The sequence below is a fragment of the Acartia tonsa genome, chromosome 5 (assembly GCF_053477335.1).
Source record: "Acartia tonsa isolate MP-2025a chromosome 5, ASM5347733v1, whole genome shotgun sequence".
Classification (NCBI taxonomy): Eukaryota; Metazoa; Arthropoda; class Copepoda; order Calanoida; family Acartiidae; genus Acartia; species Acartia tonsa.
The window spans coordinates 32,958,496-32,978,832 of record NC_137264.1 but is presented as its reverse complement, the minus strand read 5'-3'; the positions used below and the strand labels follow the sequence as shown (position 1 = coordinate 32,978,832).

The 20,337-nt window shown below is 31.9% G+C and overlaps 2 protein-coding genes across 7 annotated transcripts in view; both read left to right on the top strand.

Annotated features, from left to right (window-relative positions):
- Positions 1-8,865, top strand: part of CLS (cardiolipin synthase) — a 38,115-nt gene extending 29,250 nt beyond the window's left edge. Inside the window, exons 12-15 of one of the 5 annotated variants that reach the window (XR_013880069.1) lie at positions 360-442; positions 787-967; positions 7,538-7,648; positions 7,777-8,865. Coding sequence is in view for 1 of the 5 variants with exons in the window: in XM_080162371.1 (XP_080018497.1) it covers positions 360-442; positions 787-853 (150 nt within the window). In the remaining 4 variants the exon portion in view is untranslated. Of the gene's footprint in view, positions 1-359; positions 443-786; positions 1,955-7,537 lie in introns of those variants that run through there. The other 4 variants (XR_013880068.1, XR_013880067.1, XR_013880066.1 and 1 more) reach the window with 4 other exon arrangements.
- A 22-nt stretch (positions 8,866-8,887) lies between these two features.
- LOC145319966 (tRNA (adenine(37)-N6)-methyltransferase) overlaps positions 8,888-20,337 on the top strand; it is a 28,025-nt gene continuing 16,575 nt past the window's right edge. Inside the window, exons 1-8 of one of the 2 annotated variants that reach the window (XM_080162379.1) lie at positions 8,888-8,960; positions 9,400-9,454; positions 10,410-10,448; positions 11,574-11,623; positions 14,408-14,434; positions 14,631-14,706; positions 17,286-17,339; positions 19,988-20,061. In XM_080162379.1, the coding sequence (XP_080018505.1) occupies positions 8,904-8,960; positions 9,400-9,454; positions 10,410-10,448; positions 11,574-11,623; positions 14,408-14,434; positions 14,631-14,706; positions 17,286-17,339; positions 19,988-20,061 (432 nt within the window). In that variant the 5' untranslated portion in view covers positions 8,888-8,903. Of the gene's footprint in view, positions 8,961-9,399; positions 9,455-10,409; positions 10,449-11,573; positions 11,624-14,407; positions 14,435-14,630; positions 14,707-17,285; positions 17,340-19,987; positions 20,077-20,337 lie in introns of both variants that reach the window. The other variant, XM_080162378.1, reaches the window with a different exon arrangement.

Below are 20,337 nucleotides of genomic sequence, written 5' to 3'. Positions count from 1 at the left end.
AGCTTTTTATTAATTCGTTTTTGTTTATTGTTGTTTAAACATAATATTTTCTATAAAAAAAATCTTACGTATTAAAATATTACAGATTACTGCCGTTTCATTTTTGTACTCTTAGGAAATATCATTGAGAGAGGAAGCGATTTTACTTTTAGATAAAATCAATTTATTTTATTTTGAGGCATTAGGTTAAATTACAATTTCCCCCAAAAGGGTAATTTTCACCTGAATAGTGGTTACTGGTTAGCGAGATCTTAGCATACAGACTCTTTTATAGAATCCTTTCTGTTCTTTTTTTATCTAAAATATCGTTAGGTTTTTCGGCTTTTGAACAAAATTTTCTATTTACTAAACTTTTGTAGATAGATACCTTACCTGGAGAAGAGAAGGAGTGTCCCCTGACTGGAACTAAGGGTGGAGACTGTCCTATTATTGAAGATCAGGAATAATGATTAAATACACTCTATTTATAACTATATACTAGCAGGGAAGAAATTATAGCAGGGAGTTGTAAATTATACTTTTACCTAAAGTGTCTGCTCATTCGTCGGTTTCAAAACTTTGGATACATTTATTAATCTTATTTAATTGGTTTAATCAAGAAGTGTCCTAACTTTTCACCAAATAATTTTAATGTATCCAACATAACCCTCTTTACTGAAATAAACAAACTAACGAAAAACTACTTCTCTCCCTATTTTCAATTAACTTTAATAATTTGTGGGGGTTTCAGTGTTCTACTAACACTTTATGGGAAATATCCTTTAATATTAATCATTAATTAAAGGACGAAAAGGATTTTTACAGTGAAAGATCAAATCAATATTATTTAAAACAGATCAAATCTACAAGATAAAACATTTTTTAACTAAGTGGGGGGGGGGGGGTTAATGCAACCATCTCGTAATCAATGTATAAATGGCACTTAGAATTCGAATTTTGATCTGAAATTTTGCATGAGTAATCCTTGGTAGGACTATTTTCCCTAAATCGAACAAAAAGTTGGAAAAGTAACGGCTGGCAGCTGGCGGCTCAGCCGTTTAGCCGTTTTTTGCCTATTTTCAGGGCAAATTCATCATTAATTACGTAGGAATCAACTTTTAAAAACATATTTTTGGTTTAATTCATGTTAAATGATAGCAATAACCATTTTTAAAATTTCTAGTGCCAGCTGCTAAACGGCTAGAACCGACTGAAAACGGCTGGGAGCCGCCAAGAGTATGATGAGTAGATAGGGCATGTGACATGTCTAGGGGTAAGTTTTTATAGTTGCTGAGCTCAAAAATGCTACCAAAAATAGTGGCAGCCCATCCATATGGCAGCTGGGTAACAGCTGCAGCTCAGCTGGTAGCGGCCAAGAGTAGAATAAGTAGATGGGGCTTGTGACGTGTCTTGGGGTAGGTTTTTATGGGTGCTGAGCTCAATAATACTACAAAAAATAGTGGCAGCTCATCCATATGGCAGCAGGGTAACGGCCGCTGCTCAGCTGGGAGCGGCCAAGAGTAGAACCAGTAGATAGGGCGTGTGACGTGTCTAGGGGTAGGTTTTTATTGGTGCTGAGCTCAATTCTACTACAAAAAATAGAAGCAGCCTATCCATATGGCAGCTGGGTAACGTCCGCAGCTCAGCTGGGAGTGGCCAATAGTAGAATGAGTAGGTTTAGCTTGTGACATGTCTAGGGGTAGGTTTTTAGGGGTGCTGAGCTCAAAAATACTGCCAAAAATAGTGGCCGCCCATCCATATGGCAGCTGGGTAACGGCCGAAGCTAACCTTTAAGCGGCCAAGAGTAGAATGAGTAGATAAGCCTTGTGACGTGTCTAGGGGTAGGTTTTTATGGATGCTGAGCTCAATACTACTACCAAAAATAGAAGCAGCCCATCCATATGGCAGCTGGGTAACGGCCGCAGCTCACCTTAGAGCGGCCAAGAGTATGAAGAGTAGATAGGGCTTGTGACATGTTTAGGGGTAGGCTTGTGACATGTCTATTGCCTAGGGGTAGGTTTTTATGGGTGCTGAGCTCAAAAATGCTACCAAAATTAGTGGTGGCCCATCCATATGGCAGCTGGGTAAGAGCTGCAGCTCAGCTGGGAACGGCCAAGAGTAAATTGAGTAGATAGGGCTTGTGACGTGTCTAGGGGTAGGTTTTTACGGGTGCTGAGCTTAATACTACTACCAAAAATAGAAGCTGCCAATCCATATAGCAGCTGGGTAACGGCTGCAGCTCAGCTGAGAGCGGCCAGGAGTATGAAAAGTAGATAGGGCTTGTGACGTGTCTAGGGGTAGGTTTTTAGGGGTGCTGAGCTCAAAAATACTACCAAAAATAGGGGCGGCCCATCCCTATGGCAGCTGGGTAACAGCTGCAGCTCAGCTGGGAGCGGCCAAGAGTAGAATCAGTAGATAGGGCTTGTGCCGTGTCTAGGGGAAGGTTTTTATGTTTGCTGAGCTTAATACTACTACAAAAATAGTGGCGACCAATCCACATGGCAGTTGGATAACAGCTGTAGCTCAGCTGAGAGCGGCCAAGAGTAGAATGAGTAGATAGGGCTTGTGACGTGTCTAGGGGTAGGTTTTTAGGGGTGCTGAGCTCAAAAATACTAACAAAAATAGGGGCGGCCCATCCACAGGGCAGCTGGGTAACAGCTACAGCTCAGCTAGACACGTCACAAGCCCTATGTACTCATTATACTCTTGGCCGCTCCCAGCTGAGATGCAGCTGTTACCCAGCTGCCATATGGATAGGCCACCACTATTTTTGGTAGTATTTTTGAGCTCAGCACCCATTAAAACCTAACCCTAGACACCTCACAAGCCCTATGTACTCATTCTACTCTTGGCCGCTTCCAGCTGAGCTGTAGCTGTTACCCAGCTGCCACGTGGATTAGTCGCCACTATTTTTGGTAGCAGTTTAGAGCTCAGCAACCATAAAAACCTACCCCTAAACATGTCAAAAGCCCTATCTACTCACTCTACTCTTGGCCACTCCAAGGTGAGCTGCGGCCGTTACCCAGCTGCCATATGGATGGGCGGCCACTATTTTTGGTAGTATTTTTGAGCTCAGCACCCCTAAAAACCTACCCCTAGACACGTCACAAGCCCCATCTATTTATTCTACTCTTGGCCGCTACCAGCTGAGCTGCAGCTGTTACCCAGCTGCCATATGGATGGGCTGCCACTATTTTTGGTAGCATTTTTGAGCTCAGCAACTATAAAAACTTACCCCTAGACATGTCACATGCCCTATCTACTCATCATACTCTTGGCGGCTCCGAGCCGTTTTCAGCCGATTCTAGCCGTTTAGCAGCTGGCACTAGAAATTTTAAAAATGGTTATTGCTATCATTTAACATGAATTAAACCAAAAATATGTTTTTAAAAGTTGATTCCTACGTAATTCATTAGTCGCCGGAAGGGAAAAGCAGTTTTTTGAAAGGGGCTATCTGAGATTATTACAGATTCTGATATATACATACTAGTGACGAAAGCGGCCTTAGGCCGCCTTAGGGTCCGAGTTATTAGAAAAAAACAGAAGGACACTTCAAATTATAGAGTAGCTTCTCTACTAAAAAATATTTTAGCAGAAAATCTTACATGAACTTTATATGTCTGTCTGGTACACAATCAGAATCATGATTTACTTTAAAATAAAAATAGAAAGCACATTTGTCTGTGAGGATTTCGCTGACTAAAAAGCATCATATATTCAATTATCTTTGTCAGTCCGTCCGTCCATTATGCTAAAGTTTTAGTAATTAGATTTTATGGTTTTAGAGATGTATGTTTAAAGTTTACTGTATATATTTCTATTGAAATCTAATGTTTTAACCACATTGTCTATCTTATTAGATTTTTATTAACTTCACAAAGTTTATGGATGTTATCATATGTTTCTTTGTACTCTAATTGAAATGTCTGTCTGTCAGTAAGAAACCGTAAAGGAGTAAACGTGAATTTCTCTTTAGTTATTAAAGATAAATGGCTGGAATTAAAAAAACATCCCCATACTGATGAACATCCAGTATATAACTTACTTTGTCCGTCCGTCTGTTGGAAAGCTTTGATATGCATCTACTATCAAAGATATTGTATAAATCTATTGTAAACCTTTCCATGTTTTTTAGCTTTACTAAGAACTTATAAATAATGTCATCCTTGTTAAGCTTTAAAATTTCTTAGAAATTCTTTTAATTAATCCTATCAAGAGTAGAGGCACATAAAGTGTAAACCTCGGTGGGTTAGGACCCCTTGCATAAATAGGCTTATGGGAAAAACCTATCCCTTCTAATTTACAATTTATCTATAATACAAAGTAGAACGATGTATGTCTGTTTGTAGCGAAGGATTTCGCTAACCGCTGAACCGATCGGGTTCTCCTTTACAGGGTAGCTTCTCATAGGTCCCGGGAAGGTTTATATCTATTTTCTTGGGGAGTGGGACACCCCCAACTCCCCAAAAAATGTAAAATACCTCCCCCCCAAAATTAAAAAAAAAATTTTTTTTTAATCTAAATTACGAAAAATTGGTTTGATTAAACCTCTTGGGGCGAAGCCGCTAGTTTATAAAATATTGGAGTGTATTTTCAATGCTTGATATGTACTCGATATGGGAAAGCACCCTAAACCTCACTTGCTTAATTATTATTAAATATATTTTTTACGCGAAGCACCTCTATAATTAGAAATGTCCGTCTGAGGGTAAAACATAATTCTTCATCTGCTATTTGTAAATATATTGTCAATTTGATTTCAATGTCTCATTCTTAATATCTAATCTACTTAACTGATTTGGTTCTCTATTTTATATAAACTTAACATCGGTCCCGTGATGGTTTTAGGCTATTTAATTTTTAGATTTAAGTCTTGGGATGGGTTTAAGCTTTTTCTCTATTCCGTAGATAATAAAGGGGCAAACGCTAATAATATATAAAGTTTTTTTTTGTCTGAAGGTTAAAATCTCAATAACTACTAAAGCGATTGGGTTCTCAATTTTAGGTAAGCTTTAAATAGGTCCCATGAGGGCATTAGGCTATTTCATTTTTAGATGGTTTTAAGCTATTTTTTCTAGCCTGTTTCTGCCCCTTTAATTACAGAGCCCCTGGATGCTAGGTACGCATCCGCTAGGTATGCATTTTTTTATTCAGAATTAGAAATATGGATTTTGTTAAAATTTCCCTGACATTTCCTATGCCCTTTTTTTTTTGGGGGGGGGGGCGGGTGGTTCACTGTATATTCACAGGGGAAATATTAGAAAATAAATATAAATATATCAACTTGCACATAAAGATTACTTCAAGTTCAACTACTTACGTTAAAAATTCTGTCCGGCTGATTTTAGTTATTTATTTTACAATAAAAGCCTTTGATACTATGAACGTAATAACATTCTGCCTTAGAGTTTTCTTTTATTTTAAACCTCTCTCTCACACTTGCTTTTTCTTCCATTTTTTTAAATTGATCTTCAGATACGTATTTACAATAATGTTTTTTTCATTCTTTCAAAAATGCAATTTGAATTATGGAATTTATTTTCCAATATATATTTTTTTATATAACCGTCACGAAAGGGCTAAAATGTTTTTAATTTTTGTTTGTAAATCTGAACACATTAAAAGTGGCGCTAGAATCAATTTATTTTAAAACTAAGTTTTCGTAAATTTACTATATTATGAATTTAAATTTTCTGTTTTAAGAATAGTAATTAAACACTTCAACATAATGTAAATAGCAACATGAAATAAAAAAAGATGAATTTATTCTTAATAAAGTAAAATATTGGGTCGTATTGTTCTGGGCAATGAGAGTTTATTATGGATTATTGGAGCACTATGAGTTTTACACATTTATTTCTTGGAAGACTTGAGCTCATATATAGACATTTATTTCCTATATAGATCTGACATGGATCTTGAAGCAATAATGCAGGCCGTTTTGTAAATGTTAAAAATTGGAAGAATCTATTAAATAAAAGTTATCGCAAATATACTTAGTAAATAAAGACTAATGAAAAATGCAAACAACGAAATCAAAAGCGTTCCTTCTTGGGAGAAAATCCGGGAAAAAGATTTTAGCTATTTTTAACCTAAAATTCACATTAGCAAGAACACTGTAATTTATGTGGCAAATCACTTTAACTTTTTAGATATTGTCAAATAAAAAAAATTGGTCTGGTCAATGTTAAAAATTCTTTAACATATAATCATATCTATCCAATGCCTAATATATTCTACTAAGACATATAAAAGTTCACTACTCTAAGTACCTTAACTCTTTAAATACACTTCGTAGAACTATCCCTTTTTATGTGATCTAATCATCTGATTGATCTGATTTTTGGTAAATTGATTCCTAAGACAACAAAGTATAATGTAATAAGCAAAGCAACTCTATAATCAATTAAGTATGTCGATAACCATTATCCTGAATCAAGCAGTTTTTCAACAAATTTACTTACAATTTTGGATCCTTGGATCTTATAACTTTACAATTGGGGGTGTTTCACCCCACTAGCGCCTAGAAAGAAAGTGTTAAAATCAAATCTTTAGTGGCTACTTAGCTCAATTATGCAAAAAAAGTTTACATTAAACAATTAGCTTGATATCTCTAAACATAACAAGCTCATACCTTAAATTTTGGTGTTTTGGGGGGCTGTTTTAACCCACTAGCCCCTAGAAGGAAAGTGCCAAAATTCAATTTTCAAAGTTTTACTGGTAGATTTAATTATATAAGAGATCTTACAAAAAGAATCAGGTTAATGACTATAACAACAAGCCCAAAAATATCCAGGACAAAATTTTATACTGAATTTCATTGCCTATAATTGTGTATACTCCTCCCCCCCCCCTCTCGCCTTGGTTCTTACTACAAACTGTACACATTTCAAAGACTATTTCTAATTAAGCTAAAGCTGAATGTACCCAAAATATACAAATATACCTATAAAATAATTATATAACTCTTGGTTGCTAAGCAATACAATTTTAAAAAGGTTTTGTAACAAGTATCAAACTTAAAATTCAAGAAAAAAAACTGCATTTTTAAAACTTGTGTATACTTCAGAGGATAGCTCAAAAACTAACAATAGTGCAAAAACGTTATATACCAATTTAAAAGCTAGAGGTTATGAGCTTTCAAATGGTATGCATAACAATTTTCTACCACTTCTAGGTGCTGAGCAATGACATGTCTAAAATATCTGTATATTTTTTTGCAGGCTTGCTAATGTGAATTTTAGGTTAAAAATAGCTAAAAAAATTTTCCCGGATTTTCTCCCAAGAAGGAACGCTTTAAATTTCGTTGTTTGCATTTTTCATTAGTCTGTATATGTATATATCAGAATCTGTAATAATCTCAGATAGCCCCTTTCAAAAAACTGCTTTTCCCTTCCGGCGACCAGTGAATTAATGATGAATTTGCCCTGAAAATAGGCAAAAAACGGCTAAACGGCTGAGCCGCCAGCTGCCAGCCGTTACTTTTCCAACTTTTTGTTCGATTTAGGGAAAATAGACCTACCAAGGATTACTCATGCAAAATGTAATTTTGTTTTAGATAGAATATTAATAGTTCTTCCAATGCAACCTCAGTAATAACAAGGTTGACAACATTCATAAATGCAAAAGAAAAATTAAATAAGATTATGGTTGAACGAAAAATCATGTAGTAGGTACTTAAGTGTCGTGTTTAAAGTTAAAATTAAAGCATAATTTAAGAGAATCTTTTTATAAAAATGCCTTCTTTTTGTAGCTAAATATTGACAAGCTTCATATTTTTTCGCACTATAATAATAGGCCATTAAAAGAAAGTCTGCTTAACTCTATAGAGAACTGTGATAAAACTAGAAAACTAAATAAGGCTAAATATGATACAAATATTATGATTTGTTGAAAGGGGACTATGCGCGAACATGTTGAGCATGTTTACTAGATTACTTTTAATTTATGAACTAGAAATTCAAAAATGATATTTATTGTTTAAATAGTACCTATTAAATGTTTTGTTGAGTTCAACGTGTATTTAAAACTTCTTTTATGTTTTTAGATATTTGAATTTAGGTACACCTTAAATTTTACCGTTCATTTACCAGAAAAGTAAGAAAATCATGTCTTACATCACAATTGGAAGGTTGATTAACATAACTTGCTCTCGTTTATACATAGTCCCCTTTCATAACCTTATAGGTATACACAGTGCATTCGAAGGTGCTTTGACTTTTGTGTCAGATTCAAATTGGGACATAGTGCATTTCATTACCCTAGGTTAGGTAACTTCATTGTACTTTTCAATGAAATTTAAAATGCAGCCATTTTTGAGAAAATTAGATTTGAAAATTTTAAGTGAAATTTTCATCCACTAGGAGTTACCGCATAATCATGACAAGAAAAGCAAAGATTATTTATTTAAAATTTGAATAAGTTTGCTTTTATACCTAAAGTTCTTCATAAAATCACTCCTGAAGTGAGTTGATTTATGGCCATTTTTATCAGTTGCTTTGCTACGGTCACGGAAATTCAGCCTTAAAGAATTCATATATAGAGAGGTTTTATGACAGACTTTACTAAAGCAAAGTTGTTCAAAATTTTAAATAAATAATCTTTGCTTTTCTTGTCATGATTATGCAGTAACTCATAGTGGATGAAAATTGAACTTGAAATTTTCAAATCTAATTTTCTCAAAAACGGCTGCATTTTAGATTTTATTTAATAGTAAAATGAAGTTACTTAGCCCAGGGTAATGAAATGCACTATGTCCCAATTTAGGTTCTGACACAAAAGTCAAAGCACCTTCATACGCACTGTGTATAGGCATAGTCAAGTCTATTATAATATGTAATGTAACTAACTAATGTATTTTTTACAAAAATAAATTAACCAAACGTATTTTTGTTTTCTTTCAAAAACATGATTTCAGATTTAAAATGGATGAATATAAAATGCAGCCGATTGGTCATCTGCAGTCTGTTTTTAAGACAAAGGAAAACATAGAAAATATAGTTTGATATTTCTCTAATAAACAATGAAATACCCCTCCACTATCCCCTTTAAAAGAACAAAAATCTGTTCTCATTTTATTGTAATATAGGGAACCTCTCTGAAGAAAAACGTTATTGGATGCTTTATATTTCATAACAATTGTCCAGGGTATAAATGAAAATGCTTATTGTTATTTTTTTTGCAAATAATATATATTTCAAGCATTAATGCAATAAATAGTTTTTTTACATTATTTTTTTTTATCCAATATTTATGTTGAAAGAAAGAAAAAAAACTTCCAACGATAAAAATAAAATCTATTTTTTGAAAATAGTCCTTGAACGTTTTACTTAGAAGATGCAATGTCCCCCTATTACGTTTGTCGGTGTACCGTACTTTATACCTAATCATTACAATTTTCAAATATTTCTTATTGACCAGAATGGAACTCCTCGACAAAGTGGCCTAGCAAATCAAGGAAGAGCTTTACTCAGGAAATTTGGTCTTGGTCATGAGGACACTCTGAATCATTTAGTGTAAAATTCTAATAGTTACTTATTTTCAGTAATTTTATATAATATCAATATAACTTTGTTGTTTCGCTTTTTTTGGGCAGTCTGTGCAGAATATTTCTAATATTATTATATAAAGTGGTAGGTAAGCTTTTTCTTGTCTGTAGCGAAGGATCTCACTAATGGCTGAACCTATATGGTGTAGCTTCATATAGATCCATCATCCTGAGATGGTGTAAGGCTTTTTTTTTGTAAATAAGTCTGGATATGGTTTATGGCTATTTTTATGCCCTTCCATATTCCTTTGAATATAAGCCTAAAGATGCTAGCCCTATAACATAAAATAGTTCTTTTTGACCATTAAGATCTAACTAACCACCATGCCGTTGGAGTTCTCTGTATTAGGTTCATTTAGGGTGGCATTAGGATTAAATTTAAATCTTGTTAAGGTTTCAGGCTATTTTTCTGCCTCCTCCATACCTCATCAAATTAATAAGTATCAAAGGCTTTACTAATATCAAAGTGTCAATAATAGTACTTATTTCCTTTTACTGCTCAAGGCTTATTTCTATTAATTCTACCCCATTGAGTTTTAATCAGGGAGGGAAAATTGTATTGTAAATCATTATGTTAACCAAAGTTTTGTAAACATTCTCTATCATTGGTTAAACAAAAACTTTGGGTTCTTTCATTTTGGATTGGCTGGTTCAAACTAAAAGTGTCTAAACTTTCAACAAAAATATTTTAATCTATGGAAGGATTAATTTTGTTTTTCATCGAAGGGTATTTACATCAATTCATTGCTCATGGTCATATCTCTTAAGATTTCTGAGAATATATAATAAAATGATGAGGTTGATGCCTAATTAATCTTATTCCTGTGACACGTACATAACTAAATTGGTGCCTGACCTTGGCCACATTTCTATGATTCCAGGATAAACAAGAATGTTCTCAATAATCCTGGGCACGCCCTAGGTAGGTAGTTGCGTGTTTTCCCTCAAAGTACCAATTTTAGCACAGAACCCCCCCCCCCCCCAATATCCTGATTTACTATAAAGTAAAAATAGATTTGGTTTAAGTAGTTTTCGATTAGTTTTTTATTACTTTAGGTTAGGTTAAGTTGTAGTGGTTACTGGGTAGCCCCGCAGGGTTAATAGAAAACATAAATTTTAATATTTCAACATTTCCTACTTAACCTAGAAAAGTTTTCTTTTAAATGACTGATATTAAAACCTTATCTACATTAAGGTTCTGTCCATTCTAGCCTGATGGATAGCCCTGATTGTTAATTTAACAATGTTAAAATCGTCTCATCGATTAAACTTGGCATATTTATTCCTGTATATAATTTGTATAAAACCAGAAACTCCGTATGCCCATTTCAATAACATTTTAAACATCGCCTCGTTAGTTGTTGTCATCCTTGTTTCAACCTTAAAGTATAGGTACAAATATTTTTATATTTTATAATATGATTGATTTAGAGTAATAGGTTTAAAGATGTGATATTTTATCTAGAAAAGACTGTTTTGCCTCCATCTAAGTACTAACGGCACCTATTTATATATTTCTTTAAATAGCGAAGCAAACCTAGTACCTATTCTATATGTACATTTTTATATTAGACATTAAGAAGCGAATAAGAAAAAAAAGGGATAATAGAGTTGGATGCTATTATAAGAAGAATTTTAAAAGTTGCTTGCTAAGATTCAAGTGGTTTACGTGTTTCTACTTTTCGGTTCATCTGAAATTTTTGAGCGCATCCCATAAACAATGACCGGGGACGTTCAAGCTTTTTATTTTGAGGGGCGTAAACACCCCTTTACACCCACCCTTGGACATGTATGACAACGACCGCCTACCCCAATAACTTTATTTGCCCATTTGACGGTTACATTTTTTTTTATAATATAAGTTACTAATGGAAGTTTCTATCTATGTTTAATTATGATTTTTTAATAATATTTTCTACAAAAATTACTAGGTATTCGTTTGAGTAAGAAATTTTTTAGGTAGAATGGTTTTCTCCAGATAACATATCCCTCCTTGAGTAGATGGGTGATCAATCAATCTAGAGATTGAGAATATTTTCTATTTTAGAAAACTTGGAAGAGTTCTCTCACGTGTGGCTTATTTGGGTCTTCCATAAGGTAAACTTATTCCTAGCATTAATGGATACATCAATGGACATAGAATATACCTGGATATTAACAAGGAAAAAATTGACGTCAATTTAAGTTACTAACATGGACTTCATTTATTGGTCAGTTCGTTTATTCATTATTAGGTATGGGTATGGGGTAAAAGGGGATGGATATGTGGTATTGTTATTTAAGCCAGCTGCGAGTATCACTTTACTAGAGTACATGAAAATCTGGTGCAACATCCAAGTAAAAATATATTGATTGCTACCTGAAAAATGTACTAATGTAGGTATATCTAATTTACAAAATACTATGTTTGTTTGTTCTGTGATGGTTTTAGGCTACATAACTGAGGGTTGGGATGTTTGACACCCCCCCCCCCCCCTGAAAAAATGCGGAAAAAGCTCTTCCAACACATGATGCTCATGAAATTGATTTATTCAACAAAGATTGAATGTACGGACTTACCCTACCATCTATTTGGACGAAGCCCTACTAAAAGCTAGAGGCGTAGCAACTATTACTATATCAAGTTCTATACTGTTAGTAAATCAACATAAGTCAAACACGGCATTTTCTGGCCATTTTTGACATTCAAAAGGAATTAAAATAAAATAATTCATACTAAACTTTTTATTTATAATGTACTTAACCTTTTTATCCCCGAACTAAATTTGTGTGTAAACAATATTATTTTCGGTCTAATGATCATAAATTTAAGTTTACTTTTCAAAACTTTAAGTTTCACCGCCGCGACAGTAATAAGCCTTTTGGACAAAATGATTTTATACAGTAAAGGATATAGAATACGTGGATTTTGTGAAAGATTTTCGCATTCCCTGATGAAATTTTTCTAAATTTTCCATTAAGCTGCAGCTAATTTTTCGATGATTCAAATTCGTTGCTCTTTTTACACATTTCTGACTTGACAAAATTATTGTTCTGAAAACTTGTCCTTGCATTGTATAACGTGCTAGATACATAGGTTAGTTACAACTTTAGGGTATAGTCCCTTTCGTGGTAACGCCCCTTAAGGGACGTTTATTCTTATTTTCACAGTAGCTATTCTCCTATTTCTAGCCCCTGTGGGGCTCTAACCCTGCGATGCAATAACCTAACCCAATATAACCTAACCTAACCTAACCTAAAATAACCTATCAAAAACCTACTAATCGCCTCTTGCCACGAAAGAGACTATATATATATATTTTTTAAAGTCAAATTCCCTAAAGTGTAAAATTTGATAGCAAACAAGGACAATCATTGTTTTATTTAAAACAGCGACAACATGCTGATTTTCTTCATTCATTCAATATAACGAATCTTAATGCGTGTCGTATTTATTATTAATTTAAAACTAGAGAGTTTATTTATGAAAATTGGAAAATATTTCTAGTTCTATTAATAAACTTTGGTGGTTATGTAAGTTGAATTTATGATAAAATACTCTTTAAAAGTTTTACATTTTCTGGAATCCTAATTACTGCTGATGAGAATTATATGGCGTGAAAGGATTGGTATATCAAGTTCCCCTTAGAGAATAGAATAAATTTTTTTTTATTCCTTCTTGAGCGAGAAAAAGGCATACCTATAGTTTTTACTTCTTTAAAAAAAATTTATTGCATCGTATAATTTGTATGGTCTAAGTGACCTCCAAAACAATAGTTTTTGACTTATCCTATTATATAAAGTAGTAAGTGTTTTTGTCTGTCTCGAAGGATCTCGCTAACTGCTGAACCGATATTGTACTCCTTTACATTGAAGCTTCTAATAGGTCCTGGAAAGTTTTTAAACTAATTTTGATGAGAGTGTCTTCACCCCCCTCCCCCCCCCCAAAAAAAAAAATATTTATTTTTATTTTTTTAAAACTCAAATTTAATATGGGATGAGGTCGACTTTTTCCCCTTCTAACTTAAGTGCCCCTAGAGTATAATAAAAATCACGAAGTTAGAATGTATCTGTGTTTGTTTATTTGAACTGTTTCATATCTTGGCGTTTTTCCACCAGATTTAAATTTTATTCCTGGAACATTTAGAACATAAATTTCAGAGTGTATTTTGGGTTTAATGTCTGTAGGCCTTTTAACAGTAATCTTTTTTTTCTTTATTTCATTAAATCATACCTTTTTTAAGTTTTTAAGAAAATGAATCTTATTTTTAGATATTTTAAGGAAGACTTATGACTTTTCTGACTAAATGTTTAGTGTGTTAAAAAATGTATTACCTTTATTATCAATTTACACAAAAATTTAGAGAATTTAAAAATCCACAATTATCCATTTATCCCTTATTTAAAGTGGTCTCAAGAATTGCAAACTTTTCAATCTTAACTGGGATAGTTAGTCTTAAATTTTTACATTTTACTTAATAGAGATTGTTGGAAAGTAATTAAACTTTTCAGTGGTTTTCTAAAATTTTAGTAGATAAAGCTTTAGAGCGAGGGTTCTCTATAATGTTTCTTGCTTAATGTCCCTTAATTATGGTCTTACTCGTTGACCCAAAAACTTTGGGTACTTCTACTAACTTTGATTGGTTGGTTCCAAACTAGTAGAGTTCAAACTTTTTAACTAATAATTTTAATCAGCAGCAGGGGTAATTTTGTTTATCATCATTAGGGATGTATATCAATTTAACGTTTATTACTTATCTGCTTTTAGGGGGGTTGTTTTGCAAGCTATGTATAATTTTTAGCTTTCTAAGATGTTTAAAAAAAAATTTAACATTTTGTTTTACTGTTTTACAGGATTTTTTCATTATTCGTCTCCCTAATTCGTAATAATATTTATTTTAGAATGGACAAGATGCAGTAAAGGCAAAGGTAATTTTACATGTTTATTTTGTAAAATAGAACAGAGCCCTTATTAGGTCAGGTTTTGTTAGCACATGTAGCCCAGCAGGTAAGGGCCCCTGCAGGTTCCCCTTTAAAAATTTATAAATTATTTTTAAAATGGGGGGGGGCGGGGATATTAGTGCTCTATTGGCACTTTGAGTGAAAGCACTATCAACTGTTCCAGGTAGCTCCACCAAGATTGTCAGGCAAGCGAGTTGGTCTCTTTTCAACTAGATCTCCACACAGACCAAATCCTATAGGTAACACATCAAATAATACAAAGTTAAATAATGTTTGTCTGTCTGTCTGTAGTTTAAGATCTCGGTAACCGCTAAACCGTTTGGACTCTACTCTACAGGTATATAGCTACTGGTCCTGATATCATGTGGTGCAATTTCTTTGATTTCTCCTATCATGGGGTGAAGTTCTAGCATTATACAAAGTTGAACAATGTTTGTTTGTGTGTATGATTTTCCATATGCTCACCCCTTAATATCACGCCAATAGCCTAGCTGATTTGATTGCGTTTTCTATTAAAACTTCTCCTCACCCCCCCCCCCCCCCTCTACTCATTTACATAGAGGCCTCAACAAGGGGCGTAGCTGCTAGTCTTAATGAAATAGTTTTATAACTTTCACAAACAAGTACTTTTTTATGATTGTGTTTATTGTATTTTCATGTTAACTATCTTCATAAATGGCCTTATCTAATTTTAGCTACCAATATTGTTATAAGGAGCTTTTTATTTTCTTTCTTAGAACCATTCCCACGTTATAATTAGATTTACTTTTAATCGATGATAAAAATAAACATTTTAAGGCATTTTTAAGTGTGTATAATATCAAGACACTAAGCGTAAAAAGGACGATTTTGTTTTAAAAATGGTCATCATAAGGGACAACTATACAAGAGAAATAACGCTTGTCTCCCAAATGTTCTTTTCAGTTCTATTTTTCAATTTGTCAATTCATTTATATAACTCATCATCTAGATATTATTTTCATCATGATCCAAAAATTTATGTTCGTAGGTATGTTATTGCAGTTAAACAAGGATTGCAGTATTGTACAATTGTCTAATATTTCAAATATATTTCATATTTATGCTGTAAACATAAATATTTAACCATTTTACCTAGAAATATTTTCGTAGCTCCTCTTTAACTAAGATGTGACCCTAAACAGGCCCAATTTATTACCATACACCTTTAGGAATTCCAGACAAAGGTCGGCAATGAATAAAAAAGTTGGTTTGAATTTTTTTTTTTTTTTTACCTTTTCAAATATCTTTGCTGATTTTCATCGGTATAAATTTTAGGGGACTTTCATGGGTTTCTATTATTCGTGAAGGAACTGTAATCTTTTACTTTTATTTTAAAAAGGCATCAGTTTTCATCAAAACTAATTTATAGCGGATACGTATCTTACCTGCAAACATTTATCAATGTAATATTTTTTATATAGTTTTGCAATTTTAGTTTCTCATCAAGACCTCATGCAAAAATAGATATGCTAGAAATAACAAGTTATAAATTTCGGGATGTACTCTAACATTGCTTGCTTGGCAGATGTAGCCTTAGCCGGCTTAGCAGCGTCTCAGCTGACGCAAATACATGGCATGGAGATAGATTAAGCCACTCTAAGTATCTGCAGCACTCCTTAGGTGGAAAATAAGCCACTCAAAACCTTAGGAACTCTTACCTCAGCCTAAGCAACCCCCATATACACCTTTTATGGAATGAACAGAAAGTCTTGGAGCTTAAAGAAAGAACTAAACTTCCTAAACCGCAGCCGTCCTCAATTGATTAGGCAAATTTAAATTCAGTCACTCTCAGCCGCGCGGCTGCCAACTTAGAATTTAACTCACTCTGGCGTTTGTCCCCCATGTGTTTGTCCTATATCAACGTTTTTAAAATCCTACATTTTTCACTCCTTTGTTGGTCTTAGTACCAAAGTTCTTTTATAATTTAGATTTTTACTATTCTCACAATTACATGTATACTAAAGCACTTTATCCCTGAAAACAAATACACATACACAATATTGAACAATACACTTACAACAAAAATATAAAGTTAGTTTTTTTTTTGCACAACTTTAAATATTTTGTTAGATTTCTTGAGCGTGCAATTTCATTGTTTTTTTTTCTCAGTGTTTACCTACACAAGTTTTGCTGGTTTATTTTTAATTTCTTGGGGGATGAAAATTAATTAACAATTTCTTTCAAGAGTGATAAATAATAATAAACTATGATAAAGCGTGAATATATAAAGAAATAAAAATGAATAAGAAACTTCTTATTGTTTGTATAAAAAAAACTGCATTTTTACTGTAAAAGTCTATTCTGCGTGGATACTGTAGAATTAAAGGGCTAAAAATTGTGAATTTAAAAGGCGTACATACATTTCCTAATAATATAGTAGCTACACTACCAAAAAAATAAGACATTAAACTTTTGAATCATTTATTTATGCACGTAGATGCTGCATTTTTTTTAATAATTTGCAATACAATAAATATACAAAAATTTCTGCATTATGCTTTACATTTACATAACAATATATGTTTAGAATATGTTTTGAAGAGATTTTCTGTAAATTTTTATACATTTTACATATCATTATCCAATGATGGTAAACTAAAATATCCCTAATATATGTAATTAAATTATTTATTTAAATATTTGTATTCTAAATGTTTGAACCTATAAAACACAATAATGTGGTTGTAACACTTTGATTACCAGTGTACTTTACTGTCCTATGTCCCCTTCCTCCCTAATTTTTTTTACTCTAGTTACAATCCACAGAAAAAGTTTTAATGTTTTATTTTATTTTCAGGATTGTCTTTAGCAAGAGTAGAGAAGATTGTTGATGATACCCTGTACCTTCTAGGTAATTTTAAATCATTTTTAGTAGCGAAGCTACTCTATAATTCACTTAGTCTGTCAGTCCGTCCGTAACAGTATGGGAGAAATTATATTTGAAGATAGACAGCATAAATTTTTAGTGAAGATTCCCATGACATATTTGTTTCTATACATTGTTTTTGCCGTCTGTCTGTTGGTCATGCTTCTAAAGATATAAATAATTATTATTTTCTCTATTAATTTTCTTTGTTTCTGCCTTATGTCTCACTTTGACGGTTTGAACATTCTATGATTATTTGTGCTTTGCTACTTATGGATGTTGTCATCCTTGTTTATCTTCATTTTTACTATTTTTCCTTACCTGCAATGTTCAATGATAACTCAGTAATAACCAAAATTTCAAAAACAATTTTATGATTATTTTAAACCTCTACATTTATATACTGTACTATCTTGTTAATATTATTGATACAAATATTTACTCATGTTCAAAATAAAATAAAATATAAATTTTCTCTTCTTTTAAAAGTGGATTTGATACATATTAAATGTCTGCAAAGAAAGGAGAAAAGTTTATATAATAGGGCCAAAATAAAGTAAAACTGTATAAGATATGAAACTATATATTTATATATCTCTATATTCCTGTACTAGGTGTATATATGAAACTATATATTTATATATCTCTATATTCCTGTACTAGGTGTAGATATGAAACTATATATTTATTTATCTCTATATTCCTGTACTAGGTGTAGATATGAAACTATATATTTATATATCTCTATATTCCTATACTAGGTGTAGATATGAAACTATATATTTATTTATCTCTATATTCCTGTACTAGGTGTAGATATGAAACTATATATTTATATATCTCTATATTCCTGTACTAGGTGTATATATGAAACTATATATTTATATATCTCTATATTCCTATACTAGGTGTAGATATGAAACTATATATTTTTTTATCTCTATATTCCTGTACTAGGTGTAGATATGATTGATGGTACTCCTATTTTAGATATGAAACTATATATTTATTTATCTCAATATTTCTGTACTAGGTGTAGATATGAAACTATATATTTATTTATCTCTATATTCCTGTACTTGGTGTAGATATGAAACTATATATTTATATATCTCTATATTCCTGTACTAAGTGTAGATATGAAACTATATATTTATATATCTCTATATTCCTGTACTAGGTGTAGATATGAAACTATATATTTATTTATCTCTATATTCCTGTACTAGGTGTAGATATGAAACTATATATTTATATATCTCTATATTCCTGTACTAGGTGTAGATATGAAACTATATATTTATTTATCTCTATATTCCTGTACTAGGTGTAGATATGATTGATGGTACTCCTATTTTAGATATGAAACTATATATTTATTTATCTCAATATTTCTGTACTAGGTGTAGATATGAAACTATATATTTATTTATCTCTATATTCCTGTACTTGGTGTAGATATGAAACTATATATTTATATATCTCTATATTCCTGTACTAAGTGTAGATATGAAACTATATATTTATATATCTCTATATTCCTGTACTAGGTGTAGATATGAAACTATATATTTATTTATCTCTATATTCCTGTACTAGGTGTAGATATGAAACTATATATTTATATATCTCTATATTCCTGTACTAGGTGTAGATATGAAACTATATATTTATATATCTCTATATTCCTATACTAGGTGTAGATATGAAACTATATATTTATTTATCTCTATATTCCTGTACTAGGTGTAGATATGAAACTATATATTTATATATCTCTATATTCCTGTACTAGGTGTATATATGAAACTATATATTTATATATCTCTATATTCCTATACTAGGTGTAGATATGAAACTATATATTTTTTTATCTCTATATTCCTGTACTAGGTGTAGATATGAAACTATATATTTATTTATCTCTATATTCCTGTACTAGGTGTAGATATGAAACTATATATTTTTTTATCTCTATATTCCTGTACTAGGTGTAGATATGATTGATGGTACTCCTATTTTAGATATGAAACTATATATTTATTTATCTCAATATTTCTGTACTAGGTGTAGATATGAAACTATATATTTATTTATCTCTATATTCCTGTACTTGGTGTAGATATGAAACTATATATTTTTTTATCTCTATATTCCTGTACTAAGTGTAGATATGAAACTATATATTTATATATCTCTATATTCCTGTACTAGGTGTAGATATGAAACTATATATTTATTTATCTCTATATTCCTGTACTAGGTGTAGATATGAAACTATATATTTATATATCTCTATATTCCTATACTAGGTGTAGATATGAAACTATATATTTATTTATCTCTATATTCCTGTACTAGGTGTAGATATGAAACTATATATTTATATATCTCTATATTCCTGTACTAGGTGTAGATATGAAACTATATATTTATATATCTCTATATTCCTGTACTAGGTGTAGATATGAAACTATATATTTATTTATCTCTATATTCTTGTACTAGGTGTAGATATGATTGATGGTACTCCTATTTTAGATATAAAACTATATATCTATATATCTCTATATTCCTGTACTAGGGGTAGATATGAAACTATATATTTATTTATCTCTATATTCCTGTACTAGGTGTAGATATGATTGATGGTACTCCTATATTGGATGTGAAACCATATATTCCCATCTATGATAATCCATCCCAGGCAAAATATGAATTGGTAATTGTTTTATCAATATTTACACAGTTTTATAGAATTTACTTCATATTAAAGAAAACTTATTTTTTACATTTTCTTATCCAAATTATTGAATTTCCTTTAAAAGATAAAAATTTAACAGGCAGCTAATTATTAAGCACAAGCAGGTCTCAGCTCCATCGGATTACCAAAATAATAGGATGGCTAATTAATTTAATTTTTGCCTCCAGACTCATTTTTGTGTTGTCACTCAAGTGTCTTGTCAAGCAAAGATCCCCCTCC